Below are 24,124 nucleotides of genomic sequence, written 5' to 3'. Positions count from 1 at the left end.
CTATTATTTTCCTAACTGAAACCATTTTATTTTTCATGTACTATAACAGATGTCATACACTGTACTACCTACACACTACTTTCGTACACAATGTACTCATAGGCTATGCATATATTGTTAGAATGACAAACTGTCTACAATATAACTCTATAGAATTATCCAGATGTGTAGCACATCATGTAACCTAGTTAACGTTCTATCAGATTATTTTTGCATAGTATTCCTCATGTCACTTGTATTGTTTTTGGACTATAATGTATTGCACTGCATTGTATGGGGAGCTTTTATCCCCGGGCCTCTGCTGAAAATGGGTTCTGTAGACACAGTCAGACCACCCCGATAAACAAACAAATGTCAAATAAATAAACAACATGCAGTACCTTGTGCTGCAGGTTTACAGAACAAGTTGTGTGATAAGTCAAACATTTTAAATGCCATACCAGTAGATGCCAACATATTCCATACATACACATATATAGATATTAGTCCCCCCCCCCCCAATATCTGGATAATTTTCCTCCACTTACACTGATGAGATACAGTAAACGTGCACTCTGTCTACTGAATGGTGCATTACATATTGTATATACATCGGTTTTAATGTGTAGTTTAAGATTGAAGATCAAAACTGTGAACCTCTTACTACTGAAAGACCAACTTATTGGGGGTGAATACATATACAATCCAAGGATGTGGTTTTTCAGAGTACAACCCCCTAGCAAAAATGGGTATAACTGCAGACGTCTTCACATAAAGTCTTGTTATATTCAAATAAAGATGCAATATTTTGTTAAAGAAAAATCAGTGTTAATATTTCACTGAAAGATGTGACATCAGGATGGAGGTGAAGGAGGCTGAAAAAGATGACTAGAATATATGACTTTGGGATAAATGGAAATTAAGATATTAACACTGGTGCACAGCAATGGTTATGAAAATCTGCACATCTGGATGTTAAGTTTTTTTACATTGTTAACGGTTCCCTTGGGGAGTGCAGTAAGCAGGACTTTAGCTTGAACGTTCAAAAAACTGCTGAATACATAAAATATGACATGAAAATGGACTGAAATACATTAGCAGAAACAAAGGTAAAATACCTCATTTTCTATGGCACTGTATGAAATGAGCCATTTTTCACAATTCTGTTAACATTTCACTAACAGGAACATGATGATTGCAGTGCCAGTCACCATATTACAGATTAGTGTGTATGAAAGAAAATGCATGGAATGTTATGTTTTTGGGCTACATAGAAATTAAGACATTAGTCATGTTTCTGTAACTGAGGTTATGAAAATGTGTATATGTGTATAATATTTCTAACTACCTTAAAGATTGCAGTAATGGGAATCAGTCTCAGGATTCCAAACAGGTGCTGAAAACATACAATCTGATAAGAACACAGAATGAAAGGCATTAGCAGAAATGAACTTATCAATTTGTTACAGCAATGTATGTAATAGTGCATTTTTTAAATCTGCATTAATATTTTACCGTTCTTGTTGAAATACAAATACATGCCACTGTAATCCTCTTCCCTTCCTGACTGCCCCTTACTACCACTAATCTAACATTTTTGTTTTTTACTCATCTATCACTCATTGAAGCCCCTATACCAATTAATATAAGTACGCCCCCTTTTCCTTTGTCCCAGTTATTCCTCTGAATATATCATTTCTTTATCAAATTCACATGCACAGGTCTTTCAAAATGTGTTTCTTGTAGCATAGCAATGCACACTCATTTTTTTTATTTTAGTTCACTACACACTCTTCTTTGTACATACATGCAAGACCATTCACATTTAAAGACAATATGGAAAGTGTTGTCATTATGATAAGTTATTATTCCAAGCTGTTATGTATAACATATATTGTTTTAAATGTCTAGTTTCAGCTTTTGTTTTACATGCATACTCTAATGCTTGTCTGGTTGACCTTTTATACAGTTGTTTCTTGTCATACCCATTTGAAACTATGTCATCTTACATGACTGTTTTAATGAAAACCTTCCAAAAAAAAAAAAAAAAAAAAAAAAAAAAACACCCCTAGAACATCCCCATAGCCTATTAACGTAATACAAACATACAAAACTATGTACATCTTCAAACAATGAAGTTTAACCCTCCTAACAGGAGCACATGCCCCAGACTCCAGGTGCTTCAACAAAGTACTAGTTTAAGGGTGTGCACACTTATGCAAAAAGCTTATCATACGTTTTTTATTTTTTATATTTTGTCTCCCGATCTGTTTGTTTTTCAATTGAACTGTACATGTTATAGTCACATTAAAGGTGGGACAAGTTTTGAAATGATTTATTGTAGTCACATTTTTTTATATCACAAAAACCTGGCATTTTAACAGGTGTGTGTAAACTTTTTATATCCACTGTATGTGAGAAAATATTTCTCTAAGATTTTTGACAAAGGAGAGAAGCATTGCAATAGTTAAGTATTTAGATAATTCTGATGAAACTTGGTATATGGATACAATATCAGATTTTTCCCAGAAAGTTGGAACATAGCTTTCTGTAATGGGACAGTTAAGTATGAAGACTGGGTAGGACAGTGGGTCTGTTGTCATTCTGATGTATTCAGAAAATTATATGCAGCTAGTTTTGTGGGTTTCAGATTTTAGAGATGCTTTTCAATTGCCGAGGTAAGGGCAGGAGATGTTTTAAGGAGAAGGATGTTGTGAAATTATTTAGCAGAGTAGCTGGTGGAGTGGAAGAGGGATCATCTTGTGATAAAACTGTTCAGATTAAATAATTTTTTTACTGGGTAACAATGTTGTTGGTATCAGTTGATGGCATTGGTGCGGTTGCTTGACTATAATTTTAACTTAGGAAAAGAAATAGGTCACAGCTTTCTTCTTAGAACTTCCAGAAAGAGTTGTTATACAGTATGTTCAACTTTCAAAATTTACAAGAAAACATTTTGCTTCACAATAGCAATAACCAATAACCCCATGTGGATAAAACAAGCAAGCCTTTATTTCTAAACACTTCAGCCTTGTACACTTCTTTGGTTGAAACAAAGAACAAGTATGCACATTATATAGCAGAAAACCTAAACAATAAATTCCTCACTGGAATGCAAAATATTGAACTAGGAAGGAATATGATAATTACAGACCTGCAGTCACATGGCTTACTGAATCTCATCTGTATTTTAACACCTCACAATACAAAAATGACTACAAGGAGGACAGGAAAAAGAACACAAATCTACATTAATATAAAACACATCAATTCATTACTCAAACCTCAAAGACTGTAGCATTTTGAAATTAAAGATGAATGCACCATACTACTTTTTTTTACAGAATGCATGTGTAAAACCTTTGACAAGTTAAATAGAACTCTGCGCTACTTTCACCATTATGATCCAAACTGAAATGCCTGGCAATGGAACTCACAGATGAGTCATGTTATCCACATGTTCAATACATAACCTCATTTCTTGACTGTATATCCTATTTAACCCATATTACAGGGACAGTACAGTGTGTGCTTTATCCTGGATATCCACTTTTCTAACAGTTTGTGGTTGATCAATATAATAAACTTGCTGGTCACACTACAAACATATGCTGTGCATCCAGGGGACTGCTCCAAATCAGAAACCTAGTCTTCCATGAAGGAGCCATACATACCACTGTGTACCAGCCCTGAGGACACAAGAGTTTAAGTGACCTGGGCATAACTTTAATGGGTCTTGATAAACCCTTATTACCCAAAGGTATACAACTAGTATTTCCTGCTTGCCATGGAGATCTCTCCACAAACTGGGCATATCTTGTATAAAACATGCATCTCATATCTATCATGTCTACTCTGATGAGGGTAGCGCACTCTGTACTTAAGCTCTGCTTTATGATAGGCCTCCTGTAACAGATCAGTCTAATAAATCTCTGGCCTCTGTTCTCTCAAGCTACCCTATGCAAAAAGTATAGATTCAATAAAGCATAATGGGCGACCACTACTTGCCATGAGAGAAGTACTAGCAACAGCTGGTATTCTGTACATAGCAAGACAGACTCCATTATTTTCTGTATACCACTTCATGTTGAAACAGTTAATATGCTTCGCATTTCTAACATAAGAGAAGGAAATCCACAATTTGAACAGAATCACAATGTTAATTAAAATCTCAACCAGAAAGGACTGCTGCATGAGTACTTCAGATTTTTTGGATACTTGTATATTTTGTACATTTCATTACAGAGATATTTCAATTCAAATTATCTTTGTTGGAGTTCAAAAAATGTTAAGTAAAGGCAGAAAGCAAACCTTGTTTTTTCTTCAGAGAGCCCAGAGAGATCAACTGTTCCTGAACTTTGGAAGGAGCTAAGAAAAGTACAGTTTTGTACCTACCATAAATGTAGATGTCCGATAGGTATGCATCTGCAGTCATCACATATGGGCTGTCCTGCCTCAGGCAGCCCTTCGGTCGGCCGGATTCCAAAGTCTGGGTCCGGCGTCGGCTGATGTCGCCCTTTCCCGGCGTCAGAGCCTGGGGTATAAAAGCGTCAGCCGACGCCATCTTCCTCAGTTTTTCTTGCCCCAGATGCCAGGTGCCCTCTAAGGAAGGCTAAATTTGGAGAAATGCAATAAATTCCAAACATGAACAGAAATATATATATGCATAAAAAAAAAAATATATATATATATATATATATATATATATATGTAAAACAAATACACCATAATAGATAACCCCAGCAAGCTACGAGAGGGAGAAGTACCCACGAAATAACACAAAGGGGAAGGAGGGAGGGTAAACCTGACTGCAGATGCATACCTATCGGACATCTACATTTATAGTAGGTACAAAACTGTACTATGTCCTTCAAGGATGCATCTGCAGTCATCACATATGGGTAGAATACCATAGCCAATCTGGGGGTGGAGGATCTATGTAAAGGATGGTGTAGCTAAAATGCCCTGCAGGACTGCTGTAGCAAAGCCTGCTCTGGATCTGGAATATAAAGGTAAATTGTAATGCTTGGAAAATGTATGCATGGAGCTCCATGTAGCAGCTTCTAAAATGTCCTTGGTAGCCACCCCTCTTAAGAAGGCTGTGGAGGTGGCTGTGGCTCTGGTGGAATGAGGTCTAATGTTAGCAGGCACAGTTTTTCCATGAAAGGAGTAACAAAAGCGAATGCAGTTTCCTATCCATTTAGAAATTGTCTGTTTTGAAATTGCTTTTCCTTGTGCACTAGCAGCATATGCTACAAACAGCTGGTCAGTTTTTCTGTTACTTTTAGTTCTGTCCAAGTAGTAGCGCAACTGTCTGTGTATGTCCAGAGTGTGCAGAAGCTTTTCCCCTTTGTTTTGTGGATTTGGAAAGAAGGTAGGCAGGTGAATAGCTTGGTTTAAGGAGACCCTGGATACCACCTTTGGCATAAATGAAGGATTGGTTCTCAAAGAGACTCTGTCTTGATGAAAGATAAGGAATGGCTGTACTGCCATGAGGGCCTGTAACTCAGATACTCTTCTTGCTGAGGTTATGGCCAGAAGGAAAGCAGTCGTCCAAGACAGGAACTGTAGTTCTGCAGATGCTGCTGGTTCAAAGGGAGGCAGTGTTAGTTTTTCCAACACGAAGTTAAGATCCCAAGTAGGTACTGGTGGATTCCTTGGGGGATTCATGTTTTTAATTCCTCGTAGAAACTGTCTTAGGAGAGGATGAGCGAAGACAGGTGGATCAGTACTGTACTCTGCTGAAATTGCTGAAGCATGAATTTTAATGGAAGAGTAAGACAGGCCATTGTGGAGCATTTCTGCCAAATATTCCAGGATATGTGCCATGTTCATAACTGTTGCATCTAGGCCCTTTGAGGTGCTCCAGGTGTGAAATCTTTTCCATTTTGCTGAGTATGCCTTTCTTGTGGAAGGCCTGCGAGCTTCCATGATGATATCCTTCACTCTCTTGGATAGCTTATCCTGGTGATGAGTCAAGGTATTTTCCAGGCAGCTAGTTGTAATGTTTTCAGGTTGGAATGCAGAGTTTTGTAATTGTGCTGTCAGGAGAAGCAGCCATTGTGGAAGAAGCCATGGTTTTGTCCGTGACATGCTCTTTAGTAATGGGTACCAGTGCTGTCTTGGCCAGTCCGGAGCTATCAGAATCACTCTTGGCTGCTCTGCCCTGATCTTCAGTAAGACCTTGGTCATTAATGGAAGAGGTGGGAATGCATACACTGTTAGAGTTCTCCAGCTGAAAGAGAGAGTGTCCACTTTCCATGCTTGTGGGTGGTATGTCCTTGAGCAGAATTTCTCCAGCTGATTATTGTGTGGGGAGGCAAAGAGGTCTATGTCCGGTCTCCCCCATGATTGTGTTATCTGATGGAAGATGTCTGGGTGCAGCATCCATTCGTGTGCATCCATGATGTTCCTGCTTAAGCTGTCCGCCAGTATATTGTCCTTTCCTGGTTCAAACTGGGATTGCAGCTGTATATTGAGTGCCAAGGAAAGTTCCCATAGATACATCGCCAGTCTGCAAAGAGGGTAGGAATGGGTGCCTCCTTGCTTGTTTATGTACCACATAACTGTAGTGTTGTCTGTCCTTATTAGCAGGTGGCCTTAATGTAGAAATAACTTGAAGGCCTCGATAGCATGCATCACTGCCAGCATTTCCTTTTGGTTTATGTGCATGCGTAGCTCTTTTTGTGACCATAGTCCCTGAATGCATCTTCCCTCCATGTGTGCTCCCCATCCGTGGTCAAAAGCGTCCATTGTAATGGTTTGGCTGGCTATTGGTTTGCTGAAAGGCAAACCCCTGTTTGACTGGCTTGCTTGAGCCCACCACAGAAATTCCCTTTGAAGGCATGGGATGAGTGGTATCAAAGTTTCCAAGCTGCGACTGTGCTGAGTCCATAAACTCCTTAGGTACCATTGTAATTTCCTCATATGTAGCCTTGCTTGAGGAATCAGAAGAATGCAAGAAGCCATGTAACCCAGGGCCTGCAGGATTTTCCTTGCAGTCAGCTGAGTTTGTCTTGACAGGTTTTTGAAGTAATCCGGTAGTTGGTTTTGCTTTTCTTCTGTGAGGAAAGCCATTTGGGTGGTTGTGTCTAGATCCGCACCCAGAAAAGTTATTCTTTGGGATGGTACAAGTCTTGACTTGTGAATGTTGACTGTATATCCCAAGGCCTGAAGAAGGTAGATGGCATAATTCAAGTGTTTTACCAAAATTTGTTGGCTGTCCGCTTGTATACGGCAGTCGTCCAGATACGGGTATATTTGCATCCCCTGAAGTCTGCAGTGTGCAATTATTGATGCCAGGCATTTCGTGAACACTCTGGGCGCAGTAGATAAGCCAAAGGGCAATGCTGAGAATTGATAGTGCTCTGAACCTGCAAGAAATCTGAGGTGTCTTCTGCAGCTTTGTCTGATAGGGACATGCAGGTATGCCTCCTTGAGGTCCAGAGTTACCAGCCAAGACCCCTTGCCCAGCACGGGAAGGAGTTGCTGTAGCGTCAGCATTTTGAATTTTGGCACAATGAGTTAAGTATTTAGTGCGGACAAGTCGAGAATAGGCCTCCATTGCTTTTCTTTTCTTGGAACAAGGAAGAGTCTGGAATAAAATCCTTGGCCTTGTTCTGAGAGAGGAACCTTTTCTATTGCTTTCATTATCATTAAGTTGGAAATTTGTTTCAAAGCCTCTGCCCTTTGATTTGGTGGCAGGTCTGGCATGCCTTTTCTTTTCGGTAATGGAACCTGTATCCTTTGTCTATTATTTGTAGTGTCCATTTGTCCCTTGTAATAATGTGCCAATTTTCTGAAAATAAGGAAAGCTTTGCGCCCAAAGGTGCTTCCAATTGAGCCCTGGTTGGCGGTGTCAAAGTAAAGTCATTGAGTCTGTCCTTGTGCAGCAGTTGTAGACCCTGCACTATCTCTCTGGTTGGGAGGCTGCCATTGACGTCCTCTGTAGGAGCCTCTAGCTTGCCCTCTACCTCTGGCACGCCTGTTCTTGCCTCTCTGAAATCTGTCTGTGTCTGGAAAGGACCAGTTCTTGGAAGGCCAATTTCTGCTGAATCCTGGTGGTTGGACTTGCATAAAATCTTTGACTGTTTGTACAGATTTTAACTTTTCTTCAAATTTCTTTAAGACCTCCTGAGCAGTGGAGCCAAATAACTTTTGCTTTTCCAGTGGAGCATCCAGAAGCTTTGCTTTAACATGGTCTGGCAGAGATTGTTCCTTCAGCCAAGCATGCCTACGTATGACTGCACCTGTCATAGCTTACCTACATGAAGCTTCCAATGGTTCATAGGTTCATACTAGGCTAACTTCCCTTGCGAGCCATTTTAAGCCTAGCCAATTACCCCAAGACAGAATCAAACCCTGCACCTTGTGTTTCAAAGGTAAGCACCTTAACCACTACGCCAACCTCCCACCCGATGCATCATAACCACACTGCAAGAAATGGTTGCTAACCTGTTGAGAGTTATGTACCAGATCCTGAAGTGATTTGCGATCTAGGGGTTCAGGTGAAGACAGTTTTTTATGCAATTCATCTAATAAATACTCTTGGTACTGTATCATATGAAATTGACAGTTTAAAGCCCTCATAGAAAGGGTAGCAGAAGTATACACTTTTTTACCCCATCGCTCTAAAGCCCTGGACTCCCTTTCAGAGGGGAGTGGATTTTTTGTAGTGACAGCTGCAACCCCTTTAAGGCCCTGGGAAATAGTTTCTGGATCAGCAGAGTGGGCCTTGTAAAGGAAAAAATGTGATTCCGGGACCCTGTAGTACCTATCAGGTTTGGCAGGAGCCGGAGGGAGAGTGTCAGGGGTTGTGCTAGACTCAGAGTACACATCATCAATGACATTCAATGACATTCAAAACAGGGGGAATAGCCAAAGGTCTATGCTGAGTCAAATGCAAGAAGGTCCTTAATCTCTTCCTGGAATCAGAGAATTCCTGGCCCTGCCATTGGAAATGCTCCCTCATAGTGTGCAGAGTTTCCCCAAAAGACAGTTCTTCAGGAGGGGAGGCCGAAGGGATAGATTCCTCTGCATCAGTATCCTCGTAGGCCGAAAAAGCCTCCTCCTGGTAGTCCGAGAGAGCAGAGCCATCAGAGGCCTCATCTGAGGAGAGGGGATCAGAGGGCTCAACCCTGGGCCTTTTTTCTGTAGGAGGTTGAGAGCCCCTGTCCGGATGAGGTTGAGAGCCCCTAATTAGTGAAATAAGGTCCTCTGCTAGACTAAGGATCTGAGAACCTGTAGTGGGTCCCTGGGGGATAACCCTGGGAGGCATAGATTTTGAGTGTTTAGCAGCTTTAGCCCTAGAGAATGCCTTAATAGACATGGATGCAGGAGGCCTGGCTGCACCACGTGCTGGTGTAGTTTTGTCTAAGGGAATGGTGTCGGAAGGTTCCTGGACACCAGATTCCAATGGAGATTCAACAACCGATACAGTAGTGGCCTCCGGGGCAGAGGTTGTCGGTTGTACGGTTTCGGTGGACGGAAGTACCAAGGACTCTGTTTCAGCCGAGACCGAGACACTCGCGGTAGGCCTGGCCGTGGTTTCAGCCGAAACCGCGGACCGCGTGTGTCTGTCCTTGTCCTTCCGTTTCTTTATTAAATGTGAAGTTGGAGTCTCCGAAGGCATTTTGTAAGCAAAACTAGCCCCAAAAAATTCCTCTGCAAACTCCGACCGACATCTTAGAGTGCGTCGGTTGAAGGAAGCACAGGCGGAACAGGCCGAGACGTCGTGGTCTGGGCCTACGCAAGATAGGCAGTAAGAGTGGAAATCCTTATGAGGTATTTGTTTCCCACAAGTTAAACCATAATTAATTTTATCTGACATCGGCTGAGGCAAGAAAGAGTCCCCAACGGGGTACTTAGCTTTTGAAGTCTTCGGTTTAGCTGAATTACAGGAGCTGGCCGACCGGCACTTGCAAACTGCTTCTGCTTCGGGCACCACGCAGCAAGAAAGACTGGGGAAGATGGCGTCGGCTGACGCTTTTATACCCCAGGCGCTCTGACGTCAGGGAAAGGGCGACATCAGCCGACGCCAGACCCAGACTTTGGAATCCGGCCGACTGAAGGGCTGCCTGAGGCAGGACAACCCATACGTGATGACTGCAGATGCATCCTTGAAGGACATCAGCATTTTTATTTAATGTAAAAACAACAGGTGCAGGTTTTCTTGTGATGGCTGCCAGAAAAAAATACATTACAATTTCTGATGATCTCCTGACTAAACGCCAGGCTGTTAAAATAATTGAAAATATGGTACTCCTTGGACTTCCACATGGCTGCAAACTGATCAACAGCTTAACTTCACCTCCCCTGTGTGAAAAACTGAGAACCAACAGCCAATGATACTGACAGCTTGAGTAAAATTCGGTTACTGTCTAGTAAGTTCACTGTCTGGATGCTTGCAAAAAAGAGCCAAAGGGAAAAAATCAACTAGAAAAGGTGAAGAGAAAACACTGACTGGGAAGAATCATGCAGCTGTTCAGCAAAAAGCAGTTCAAGTTCCAGCTTTGGTGCAAGACATGGCATCCACTAATCTCAAGGAAATTAAGTTAAATGTTCTCAGAGCAAATTAAAATAAATGAAACAACGAAGGAGTATGTCAACTCAAACAACCAAAGTCTTGAAAAAATGGAAGAAGCTTTTAACATATGTTCAGAAGAGCTGATAAAACTGCAAAAAGCAGAGTTTGAAATAAAGAAAAGACTGCTGAAGAAGAGATGTTTCAAAAAAATGGTAGACTTAGAGGACAAAGCACATATCTGAGAATTTCTGCTGTACTAGAGAATCTAGAAGGAATAGACTGTACTAATTTTACAAAGGCACAAATAAGTAACTGGACTGGTACTCCACAGTGGGAATGGTTAACTGAAAGGGTACAGAGCATGTAAGCTACAAATATGGCCATACGGAAAGAACCAAGACCTTCATTAGTAAAGAGGCAAACCTACCAGTAGAAAGAATTGATCCTGACAAAACTACGGCAAAAGGGCAAAGCATTAAAAGGTGGAGACAGTAGAGTGTGTGTGGATAATGATTATTTATAAGAAGTTATGTACCTACCATAACGTTCCATGTTAGTTGTCTTCTCTCGCCTTCTTTCTTGCTGGATGGGTTCGGAGCCGATCCTCGGCTCCAACTCGGCACTTGCTAAGCTCGAGAGCTAATTTTACCAGCTCGAGGCAACCCTATATCCCATGATGCAAGGCGTGACTACCCCAGATCTCGTTAGGTAGCTATAGAAAAAAACCCTGCCAGTAACCTTCTTCCCAGAAAGGAAGAGGAGGAACTAAATGTGGAAAGAAACCAAGAAAGGTAACCACTAGATACTAGTGACACTTCCTACTGGGGCCCATAGAAGGAATGGATCGTACCCAGAGAAGAGTACAACTTCAAGGTCTGTCCAGGCTAGGGGGATAGAGGGAGGGACGCAAGAAAGAAGGCGAGAGAAGACAACTAACATGGAACATTATGGTAGGTACATAACTTCTTAATGTTAAGTTGTCAAACTCGCCTTCATTCTTGCTGGATGGGACCGTGTCCCTAGCACCTCTATCCTGGGTGGCTCAATGGAACAGACTCTTGAGAACTGTGGAACCAAACCTAGCCCCGTCTCTGGAGGCCAAGTCCAATTTGTAATGAGAGACAAAGGTGAGAGGAGTGGCCCAAGTGGCTGCCGCACAAATGGTGTCAATAGGTAGCCTATCCTGAAAAGCTGTAGAAGTGGATAGGCGTCTTGTAGAATGTGCGTATGGTTTCGAGGGCAGTTGCTCGCCCCTAAGGAGATAAACATGAGAAATGGTAGAAGACAGCCATCTGGATAAGGTCTCCTTGGAGACCGGCAGACCTTTCCTGTTTTCTGCATAAGAAAGAAACAGTTGATCAGATTTTCTGAATTGTTTAGTTCTGTCCAAGTAATATCTGAGTTGGCGATGGACATCCAAACAGTGAAGTTTCTGTTCCGCTTTGTCAGAATAATTAGGAAAAAAACCTTGCAAATCAATAGATTGGTTAATATTGGTCTGGGAAGCAACCTTGGGCAAAAAAGATGGATTAGTTCTTAAAGATACTCTATCTTTGTGGAAAACCAAGTATGGGGGACGGGCACAGAGAGCATGAAGTTCAGACACCCTCCTGGCTGAAGTAACAGCCACCAGAAAAATTGTCTTCCAGGAAAGAAATTTTAATGAGCATGTAGCAGCCGGTTCAAAGGGGGGTAGAATCAAGGATGCCAGCACCCACTGCGGAGGGGGATCTTTGATTGGAGGTTTCAGAAGAAAGATCCCTCTAAGAAAGGCTTTGCAAAGCTTGTGAGACATTATGTTTTGGTCTGCTAAGCCAACATGAAAATTTGAGATTGCTGCCAGCTGGACCTCAACTGTAGAGGAAGAAGAACCCGACTGAAAAATCTCAGCTAGGAAGTCCAAGACTGACTGTACTGGAGAAGTAAAGGGATCTATGTCCCTAGACTTTGCCCAGAAGGAAAAACGCTGCCATTTGCTAGCATAAATCCTTCTGGTAGAGGACTTTAGAGAAGCTACTATGATATCTCGCACAGGATTAGAAATCATAGGGAGCCTGGCTAAGGAAGGAAGTGGAGCAACCAAGCAGTGAGGTTGAGAGAATGAATGGCCTGGTGGAGATGACCCAAATGGTGGGTCAGAAGATCTGGAACTGGATCCAGATGCCAAGGCTGAACCAAGAGATGACGATGTAGGGACGGAAACCAAATTTGTCGAGGCCAGTAAGGGGCAATGAGAATCAACTTGGCTCTCAAGACGGTAGCTTTCTGAATCACTTGATGTATCAGCGGGAATGGAGGAAAGGCATAAAGAAGTCCCTGGGGCCAATCCTGGGTTAGAGCGTCTCGGGGGATGGCCTGGTAGTGGAAAGAGGGAGAAGAAGTCTGGGCATTTGCTGTTTTGGGGTGTAGCAAAAAGGTCGCAGGAAGGGACGCCCCACTTCTGAAAAATCTCGTCCACTACCGATTGTTTGAGAGACCACTCGTGTGGCATGAGAATAGCTCTGCTCAGTCTGACCGCTAAGAGGTTGGATTTCCCGGGGATATGCGTTGCTATCAGAAACCGATGAGAGGAGATTGCCCATTGCCAGAGTCTGAGAGCTTCTCGACACAGTGGATAGGACCTGGTCCCGCCCTGTTTGTTGATATACCAGACTACGGACATGTTGTCCGTCTGAACTGCAATAGTCCCTAAAGGAAGAAAGTCGCTGAGGGCTTGCAAAGTTAAAAGCACTGCTCTCATCTCTAGGACATTTATGTGCAGATGGTATTCTATGGGTTGCCAAGTCCCATGGACCATCCTGCCCTGATAATGCCCCCCCCCCACCCGATCAGAGAGGCATCCGAAGTGACTGTGGCAACCGGGACTGGGGGAACAAATAGTCGGCCCTGATGGAATTGCGGAGAAGATATCCACCAGGTTAGGTGACTCTTGCACAATTGCGTCACGAAGATCTCGTGGCGCATGGGGAGCTGCTGGAAGGACCACTGGGTGAACAACATCCACTGCAGAAGACGCATGTGGAAGCGAGCTGAAGGAAGCAGTACGATGGCCGCAGCCATAAGACCTAGCACCTTCAGGACAAATCTGGCCCTGATCTTTTTGCTGAGTAGTATGATCCGAACATACTTTTGGATGTCCAGAATTCTTTGGTTTGTGAGTCTTGCTGACATCCCGACAGTGTCTAATTCTGGGTCTATAAAGGTAACAGATTGGCAAGGCGACAGTGAAGATTTTTCGAAGTTTATAGAAATCCCCAATTGGTTGCAGGTGTGAAGAGTGTAGTCTCTGGCCTTGAGAAGTTGATGCCTGGTGGTGGCAGAGAGGAGCCAGTCATCTAGATACGGAAACACCTGGAATCCTTGACGTTTCAGGTGAGCCGTGACCACTGCCATACATTTGGTAAACACTCTGGGGGCTGTAGTGAGACCAAAGGGCAGGGCTCTGAATTGAAAATGACTGGTCCCCAGCCAGCGGAGAAACCTTCTGGAGCGCCTGTGAATTTTTATGTGATAGTACGCATCCTGAAGGTCTATTTAGCACATCCAGTTGTCCTTGCCCAAAAAGGGTAGAATGGACTGAAGCGTGACCATCCGGAACTTTGCCTTCTTGACAAACTTGTTTAGTTTGCTGAGGTCTAAAATTGGTCTCCAATCTCCCGTCTTTTTGGGAACCAAAAAGAATCTTGAGTAGATTCCGGATCCTACTTGGTCTGCTGGCACTAGTTGGATGGCTCTTTTTGCTAGGAGCTTTGATACCTCCAGTTTTGCCAACTCCCTTAGACCGGGTGAAACGTCTGGGAGGGATTGATGAGGAACAGGATATCTCACGAAAGGGATATTGTAACCCTCGGATATGATCGACTGTACCCATTTGTCTTGAGAAAGGGAACGCCAGGCTGCTGGGTACAGCGACAATCTTCCCCCGACTGCCTCCAAGGGTGGACAGTCGGGCAACACCTCAGGGGTGCTGGAAGGGTTTTATCAGAGAGAGGCTCTCTGTTACCCTGGTTCTGCGGACCCCCTCTGCCCCTGGGGCGTCTATTGTTATTACCCCCTCTGCCTCTGGGGGTAAACTGACCACGTGCGTCCGGCGTGACTCCCTGAGATTTACAGAACCACATTTTCCCTCCCTTCTGACCTTTGGGATAGGGTCTTGAAGGGGTGGAGAAATGGACTCCTACGGCAGAAAGAGTCTTGCCGTCTTGCTCACACCTGGTCAATGTGTCCTTCACCTGAGGTCCGAACAAAGCCGAACAATCGAAGGGAGTATTAGTGAAGGACGCCTTAAAGAGGTCTGCGAAATTACAAAGCCGCATCCAGGATTGACGCCTAAGTACCACTCCTGTGCCTGCGGCTCTACTCGCCCCATCGGCTGCATAAGAAATGAGCCGCATGGAGGAGTTAGTTATAGAATTTAGGATTCCGAGCTGTGAGGCAATCTTTTCTTGAGCCCCAGCAGCTGACGGATCCTGAACTATCTCACCTAGTTCCTTGAGAATATCTCTCTGAAGCCGGGTAAAGTGACAGAGATAGTTCAGCGAGCGCATAGCGAAGGTCGCTGAAGAAAACATCCGCTTACCGTACCTATCCATGGTCCTAGAGTCCTTGTTAGGAGGATGGACAGGTACAGAAGGATCGGCAAGTTCCTTCTTGGTGGCAGCTGCCACCACCATGGCATCAACAGGGACACCCTTGGTGAGAAACTGTTTGTCTGAGGGGGCCGTGATGAATTTAGAAGGCCTCCTGGGGACTGGTTCCACAGAATCCGGGGCCGCCCACGCCTTTCGAGCCACCACTTCCATGAGCGGGTCGAAAGGCGGAGACACCCAGGAGGTGGAGGGTCGAGATCCAAAAGCCTCCAGGTATATCGACTCATCCTTGGAGGGGTTAATGGAAGGCCAGTTCCCCCTCTGCTTAAGGAGTTCCAAGATGTCTGAAAATGAGACATCCTCAGAGGGGGACCGTGGGGAACCCTCCGACTCATCTAAGTCGGTATCTGATGTCGTAGACTCGGGGGAGTCAGTGTGCTTCCTCTTGCACGTCCTCTTACGCGGGGGTTCTCCCGAAGGATTAGGAGAAACATCGGAAGAGGAAGTTCTTCCCAATGGCGAAACCTGGGGCGATGGATCTCTAGGTCCGGGAGCAAGAGAATGGGAAGAGACATCGACAGGCACCGAAGAGGGAGGAGCTAATGGAATTGATCGTTGACTCAGCTCCGGGGCTGGAACACTCATCACCTCAAAGGCTCCCCTTCCAGGGAGGCCAGAAGACTCCCGCTCCGAAGAGACAGGAATCCCCGGTCCCGCCGAAAGAGAAGGCTCCGAGGCCGATGTCGGTGCCGAGCTCACCAATGCCGAAGCTCCAAGAGGGAGAGCGGGGTCGGACAACGGTCCGATGCCACTCGCCCCCTCGGAGCCAACAAGGGAGACCCGACGACCGGATCCCTCCAAGGAAGGTCTCATGGAGGAGATCGGAGTCGAAGACGATGGAGCCGACAGGGGAGGTATCGGCTCCAGCGCACCAACGGTCAACGTTCCGAGAAGCTCCGGCTCCGATCTCTGAAGGAGAGTCGGAGGAGGAATTTCAGAGGGATGGGGGATAGCGGTCTGCTGAGACGGGCTATGGAGCATCTGGGCCAGTGCCTGTGATTTCAGCAGTCTACTTACCACCCTCTCCAAGTCATGGTCTGACAGCCTGGAAGACCTTGAAGATCGGCTCCAATGGCTCCGCTCCGAAAGCAGAGGAGATCCCGGAGCCGAGTGAATCGACTCCAGGGAAGGGGACCGAGATCTCTTCTTGGAAGGAGTCATCGGAGCCGAAGACCCTTCGGTTGCAGTTGGAGCAGACAGCTTATCGGCACCAGTCCTGGTCAAAGATATGTCGGCTCCGGTCGGAGCCGACATCGGTGCAAGTGTATCGGAGCTAGCCGGCACCGACAGCACCACCTCAGAGATAGAAAGATCGGCTCCAGTCGGAGCCACAGCCGAAGGCTTTGGAACCACAGCCTGGGCTTTAGGTGGCTTAGAGGGCTTTCCCGGCCCAGTCTTGGTTGGGGAGCCCTCTGGCTTCAACAAGCCACGTAGGATTAATTTGTTCCTACGTTCCTGCAGGACTCTCTGGCTGAAGGAGTGACAAATAGCACAGGAGTCCTGCAGGTGTAGAGGCCCCAGGCAGTACACACAAGAAGTGTGACAGTCTGTCAGAGACATTTTCTGACAGCACGAGTCACACTTCTTGAAGCCTGAGACCTTTACTTCTTTGGACATGGTATGCCCACCCAAAAAACACACACACACACCAGTCACACAGTTAGTTAATAAAAGGGAAAAAATTTTAATAACACACCCACACTTCCTGACAGAAAAATAATGGAAGGGAGGCTTAAGGCCTGAGGGCGGAAAAAAAACTATCCCTATACAAGGAGAAAGGGAATATAGGGTAAGATAGGTAGGTATTAGTTAACTAACTATTAAGGGAAAGAAATAGGAAAAAAGAAAATTTTTCTGACTGACTTTAGTATAATACTACTAAGACTTTACCTGAGCTGGTAAAAGGAGACCTCTTCGCGAAGCGGCAAACGAGATCTGGGGTAGTCACGCCTTGCATCATGGGATATAGGGTTGCCTCGTGCTGGTAAAATTAGCTCTCGAGCTTAGCAAGTGCCGAGTCGGAGCCGAGGATCGGCTCCGAACCCATCCAGCAAGAATGAAGGCGAGTTTGACAACTTAACATCTGTACATCAGGTAGAAGAGAAACACGTTTATCTCAGCAATCAGGAAATATTGATTGGCAGGTGTGAGATTCAAGCTATAACATAGAACGGTCTTTAGAATAATTTTACATGGAGGATCAAAGTCATTTTTGATGCAGAACAGGCTAAGGAGGAAATGAAAGTCTGTCAAACAAAAAATGAGCCATCAAGCAAAGGGGGGACTCTGCTTCGCATTCTTCTGATAATAAAGCATACACAGAGGCTTTGCCAGTGAAACCTTTTCACCTGTTCTAAAGGGGAGAGAGAGAGAGAGAGAGAGAGAGAAGCACAGGAGATGAACAGAAGAATCGGGAGTACCATGGAATTGAACCAGAATCTGGTGTATGGAGATGAGGATAAACAGGAAGACCAGCAGGAAATTAGTGAATAAATGTGAGACTGCAAAGCAATAATTGCATTTGTGAAAAATTACTGTATAAGAATAAGTGGAATGAGTTGACTTTGTTAAACTTGTGAGAAACTGAAAAGCATTTGCCTCGCTTCATGTCATTAATGTCTGGAAGGACTCTGAGGTGAAGTGGAGGAGGAAAAAGGCAACTAAGTAAACCAGTTTATTTTCTTAAAGTATTTGACAATATAAATTGCATATTGTATAGTAAAGTATTTTAGTTGTTCTTGTATATGATAAAGTTATTAAAGTAAAAAGATGCCTTTTTATTGCTCTTCCTCTTCTTTCCTCTTTTTGGTATTACAAAATGCAGGAATTACAATAAAAAAGAGAAGAAAAACTAGAAAAAGCATATTTATGTTAACAGGCTGTAATCTTGGGTTGCTGTGGTGGGTGGTAGGGTGTAAAAGCACACAGATCATAACATATGTAGAGCTGAAAGGTGTTCAACTGCACTTGCAAAGGTGAATGCATTAAGACCATTGGTTTAATGTAATAATAAATTTTAAGTGAAAACAAGTAAATAAAGAACAGCAAATTCAATTAAAAGTTTTCCTTTAGCAATGAATCTTTCAATGTGTCTTTCAGGCTGCAACAGAGGACTACATTTTTCTTTTTTCTCAATTTTCCATGAAGATAATCTGACAACATGACAATAAAAGACAACACTGGTTTCTTTAAGACTAAAAGTTATTTCTGAAAGTATGCAAGTAGTTTTCACATCTGAAGAGAAGGAATTAAGATAAGGAACAGGCACCAATTAAATAAAGGCACAGCCAATAACAGGCATCTTAGCATTGATAATCTCAATTTCAGGTTAATTAGGGCATGTGTTAGCAGTTGTTTGGCAGAAATCTTCCTGTTAGGAAGGATAAATTCATTATTTGAAGATGTAGAAAGGGTAGGTGTGCGTGTGTGTGTGTGTGCATTTGGAAAGAAGTGAGCATGTGAATTTGATAAAGAAAGGATTTCAGGATGAATAGCCTACAGAAAATCACGGACAATGGAAAAGAAGAGTACTTGTATTCATTTCTAGCAGAGCTCCAGTAGTGATAGAAAAGGGAAACAAGATAATAATGGTAGATTTGTAGTAGTAAGACGCTACTGGCAATGGATGAGGATTACGCTGCCACATATTTACATTTCACCTAAAACTGCTATTTTGGAGTTTAAAAAAAAATAGAAAAATAATCAACAGAACTTTTAGGTGGGGACTGGAATTTGATTTGCAGCAGTGAGGCTGTCTCTGGAGGGTCTAAAAAGGAAATATAATAAAAGAGGGTAGACTTCTGAAGAAATTTATGAAAATAGTTGTTATGAAAGTCAGAGCACTGATAGTAGTAGGAACTTAGAGAATGTACATATTTATTCCCCAAGGTACAATAGCAGGGCTAGACTTGACACAAATTTTATTTCACAGACATCTATTTAATTGAGAACTTTGATACATATCCAATAACTATTTCAGATCATATGCCAATAATTACTAAGATAAAAATGCAGGGTAATGAAACAAGGATGACACACTGATGCTTCCCCACCTACCTGTTAAAATGAAAAATATTAAGGACTGGGTAGTGGAAATTATCCAGGACTATTAGGGAAGATAAAGTACAAGAAGTTATAGCTTGTGAGTGGGATAAAATGAAAGCAGAGTTTAAAAACGGGGTTGAAATAAAAAAAAAATACAGACCTTGTTAATACAAATTATTTAGAAGGGCTGACATGGGTTGAAGTATTACAAAGTAAGGGGAATCTCTCAAAGCAAGAAGAGGCACAACTGCAGTGTGTGGAGGAGAAAATAAAGGAGCACCAGGATAATATGAATGAGTTTAGAAAAACTGTTGTTAAGCAGCTGTTTTTTGATAATTCCAGAGCACAAAAACTTTTGGCAAAACAACTTCAGAGAAAAAGTAGAAAGGGTTGTTCCCAAACTTGGGGAGCCTATAACAAGAAAAATAATTAGAGATCCTGTAGAGTTATTTCGGAAATTTTATGAAAATTTGTATAAAGCAGAGAAGTGGGAAAATCAATGAAAAAGTACAAATGGAAATATTTATGGAAGACTAAATGTGCCACGGTTAGAAGCAGCTGAGGCTCAACAACTAACAGTTAAGACAGGAGGAGAGGAGATAAAAATGGTGATGTATAACCAGTCTACAGAAATAGATGGTATTCTTGTGGAAGTTTATAAGCTGGGGGGGGGGGGGTGACAAAGATCTGCAAGGTTTTGTTTAACAGTATTTTATAATGAGAGGAGGCACCAACATCCTGGAAAAAAGGCTGTGATGGTTGTAATATCTAAAGACGGTAAAGACATATCCAGTCCGGCTTCATATATGCCACTTAGTTGTAAACCATGATTATACATTATGTCTATAAAGTCTAAAAGAATGACAAATGTAAGGCCAAAGTTGACAGATATGGACTAATGTGGTTTTGTGGAGGAGAAGCAAACATTTGACAACATTAACAGAACAATGAATTCAGAGAAAAGGAGAATGTAAGAAAATACTGCCATTATTGGTGGGTCTTGATGCAGAGAAAGCTGGGATTTTAAAAGAAGGGCAATGGAATCATTTGCATTTACTGAAATAAGGTTAATTAGAAGGATATATAAAGGATGGGAGGCAACAATCTAAGTGGAAGAGTTCCTCCCTGATAAGTCATGTCTGAACTGAGGAACGAGGCAGGGGTGCCCTCCTTTATTTGCATTATATTTAGAAACACTGGCAAAGAAAGTAAGGGCTCAAATTCAAATATATAATTGGTATAGTTTTCAGGAAAAGATGGCTTTATTTGCAGATATTTTGTATATGAGAGGACCAGAAAAGGACATCTCGGTGTTTTGGAGTATTCTGAGATAGTTCTGCCTATGGATATGGTTAGCATGATACAAGCAGTAAAAATGTTTTTAGTCCCTTTAGCTGTATACACAGGTCAGGCAAATTTTTATTAACCAGATTAAACGTTGTAGATTGTAATTAATAAAGAACTGAAGGATCGTACTTGGGAAGGGAAGAGGTCAAGAGTCAAATGGGATAAGGTGATCCTCTAAAGAGAATAAGGAGGTTTAGAATTACCTGACTTGAAGGAATATTTTAGAGCTACACAGTTAAGGCTCTTACACATAACACAATCAGAAAGCTGCAATTCAAAGTGGAAAGGGATGATGATGAGGGGTAATTCAAGAAATAAGGAAAGAATGGGATTTTGGATGCAAATCCCTAAAGAGAATAACAGTCGTACAGTATATTATAATCAAAGTATCAGAAAGGATATTAAGATCTAAGCCAACACAGGAATGCAGAAAGGAAATTCTGCCAATAGGGATGATTGCAATAAAGGTACAGGGAATAGGCAAGAGGGGCTGGAATTTACTGAAGAGGATGACAAAGGAATCAAGGTGTTGGTAACAACTAATTAGAGAAAGAAAGGTAACAGAATCAGAAGAGGCCTAGAAGACATTTGGACCGCAGGCTAGTCACTGCCTTCCCTATAAGGAATTGACAGAGTGCAAACAAAGAGAAAGTGATAGGGGAATCCTAAATGAAAGACCTGCATTGGTTCTAGAACAGGAGCTACTGTTAAAGAGATAACAGTAGAGCATATAAAATATTGCACAATAACTACATGAATTAATAAGAGGAGGTCAGAAATGATTACGAGATTTGATAAGCAATTCACAAAAACAAAAGGAGGACATATATATGGCTCCTAAATATGCAACAAAATCTAGAAGATTTAGGATTATTGCCTGAATTATTTGCATAGATACTTTTATACCCCAAGTAGCCTAAAATGAATTATTTACATTTGTTTATCAGAGTAGTGCACTGATCTCAATTGATCATTTGCAGGCACAGCCCAGGAGAATAGTATCACATAAGAAATGAACAAAAGATATTTACTGATATAAACATGCTAGAAAAGCAAATATATATATATATATATATATATATATATATATATATATATATATGTATGTAAACCCGTGGTGGTGGTGCTGCGATAGTGTTGTCGCCTCACAGTAAGACGCTGTCCGGTTCGATTCTCAGCTAGAACGTCTTCTGCGTGGAGACATGGGTGAATGGGCATACCTTCATTGAAGGCTGTGCGTCAGGGTGGTAACTCTGCACGTAAAAATCAACTATCAATCATTAGCGGACTGGAGTTCCGCTGTGGCGACCCCTACCCGGGAAAAGCCGAAAGACGCAACTATATATATATATATATATATATATATATATATATATATATATATATATGTGCAAGTATACATACACATTTGCAGATGTAAAACTATGTCAAACATTTAATTCAAGACAGTTCATGTCAAAACATGGATGGAAAATGGAATTTTGTTTAAAAGAGCTTTATGGATAAGATGCAGCTATAATGGCTGGGATGGCTTACACTACAGAAATACCAGAATATACTTATAGAAGTACCGAGAGAGAATGGGGGGGCGTACATAAATGACTTTTGAGCTGGGTTGGGAGGGTGGCCTAAGGGTTAAGGTGTTTGCCTTAGAAACATAAGGTGCAGGGTTTGAGTCTCACAAGGGATAATTGGCTAGGCTTAAAATGGCTCGCAAGGGCAGTTAGCTTAGTACTAATCTATGAACCTATACAGGAATTGCCTAGGCATACTAAAGCCTTGTTAAGTTTAATTCTGGTGGCTGCCAAAAAACGCAATTACTAGAAAATGGAAATCAAAATCTAAACCAACTAAACTTATAGTAGTTAATATTGTTAGAGAGAGAAAACAACAACAAGTGGGGTCTTTAGAAAAGGGTAGGAGTGAAATACATTGGAAAAAAATGGAAATTTTGGGAGCAATACATGCAGAAAAATAAACTGGAGAAGGAATGAGGTCTAAGAAAAGGCAGTAATTGAATAATTTATGTAATGTTGTCTAGATTATGGGACATATAACAATTTATATGATGTATGTTTGTAAATGTGAACTTCTTAACATCGTTTGATTTGTTTTCTATAAAACTTTGCCTATGTCACAAGTGATAATTCAATAAAGGTATTTAAACATGTGGCAGTCCTTATGAATAAACTATATCAAACAAATATGCCCAAATATTAACTATGATAATCAAAATAGCCTGTAACAGTGTGAAATCGAACTAGAATGGCAACAACATAATGCCAGTGATTTTCAAACAAATGCAATTTGCATACTTCTCCCTTCCAGGCCACACAGGATTTGTGCCATAAAATTTTGGACCTTCCCCAATTCATCTTCACACTAGTTCACAGGGATTTTGAAAGGAAGCTCTTTGGTCATCTGCAGCTGTATCTAACCACTCAAACAATGTCTGTTTTTTCTATCTCCTTTTTCTTTTTCCCAGCATTGCCCTCCATGTTGTGCCCTCTTGCTTGGTCTTCACAGCTGTTTTACTGCACCTCCTCCTCCTCCTCATTGGAGTTTGTACTCTGTTGAATATCACTTCCACCGTACTCAAAGCAAAATGTTCTAGAATGCTTTTCTATAACCTCTCTGCACATTTCTAAGTTAAACAGCTCCTCAATCTTTTCAGATTGGGGGGTGTCAACTCTTGTGCTATTTCAACTGTTAAACATCTAGCAAGGAAACAGTCTTTCCAGGTAAAGCCTCGGACAATGAGTGTAGGCAATGACCAGTACAGCATAAATAAAATTAAGTGCACAAGTTTTAAACTGTTTAACTATAAAGAGCTTAAGGCAGTTAAATACTCGAAGCATGGACTGACTCTCCATTACTGGCTATCATATGTAGCATAGCTCAAATCAAACAAAATTAGAATAGTGCAATGAGGGGTACAATTTCAAATAAAGGATAGAAAATGTTTATGGACTTACCTATATTCGGGTGATTCAAAAATTTCATAATTCTTACTTCTCTAAACAGCTGTTGGAAAAAAATACACCATAAATTCAGTGCAATTTACTGCATTTCAGTCCCCTCTTCCAATGACTTGATGCTGACAGAGTTTAGAAACACATCTTATACATATCCTCCTACTTTCACATATGGACAGTGCTTTACTGCCCGATCCCCTTAAAATTTAGAAAACGACAAGCTTAGTTCCAGTAAAACTTACTGTACTTCTTTAACACCCTAACTTTAAAAACTGCTGCAATTTAAAGTCACTGAAAAAAATTGATGAAAAGAGATGTAAAATTGTAAACTGCAAGCTGCTTACAGAGTATAGACAGCAACATTTTAATGTCAGGATTTATTTATTTTACTTGAAATGTCTTAATCGAAACACAGCACAGATCACAGATTACCAATAACCAGTCTCATCCTGAGGGCGAGGGGGTAATTGGAGTAAACTGGAAAACAGCACAAGTATAGACATTCTACCAAGTAAAAAAAACTTCTCCAAGTCTGCACTCTGCTACACACAACAAAAAATAAATATAAACTAAGTGATATCTGTAATACAAGCTTATTCAGTTAC

General features: G+C 42.0%; 1 protein-coding gene across 1 annotated transcript in view; it reads right to left on the bottom strand.

Annotated features, from left to right (window-relative positions):
• The window catches only part of MARK1 (microtubule affinity regulating kinase 1), a 2,314,196-nt gene that overhangs the window by 1,498,108 nt on the left and 791,964 nt on the right, over window positions 1–24,124 (bottom strand). Inside the window, exon 4 of the mRNA XM_044061667.1 lies at window positions 23,520–23,568. Coding sequence (XP_043917602.1) covers window positions 23,520–23,568 — 49 coding nt within the window. The remainder of the gene's footprint in view (window positions 1–23,519; window positions 23,569–24,124) is intronic.

Source organism: Protopterus annectens, chromosome 1.part0, assembly GCF_019279795.1.
Source record: "Protopterus annectens isolate FY-2018-M chromosome 1.part0, PAN1.0, whole genome shotgun sequence".
In the NCBI taxonomy this organism is placed as follows: domain Eukaryota; kingdom Metazoa; phylum Chordata; order Ceratodontiformes; family Protopteridae; genus Protopterus; species Protopterus annectens.
The sequence above is the reverse complement of the archived record's forward strand: the minus strand, read 5'-3'. Positions and strand labels throughout refer to the sequence as shown.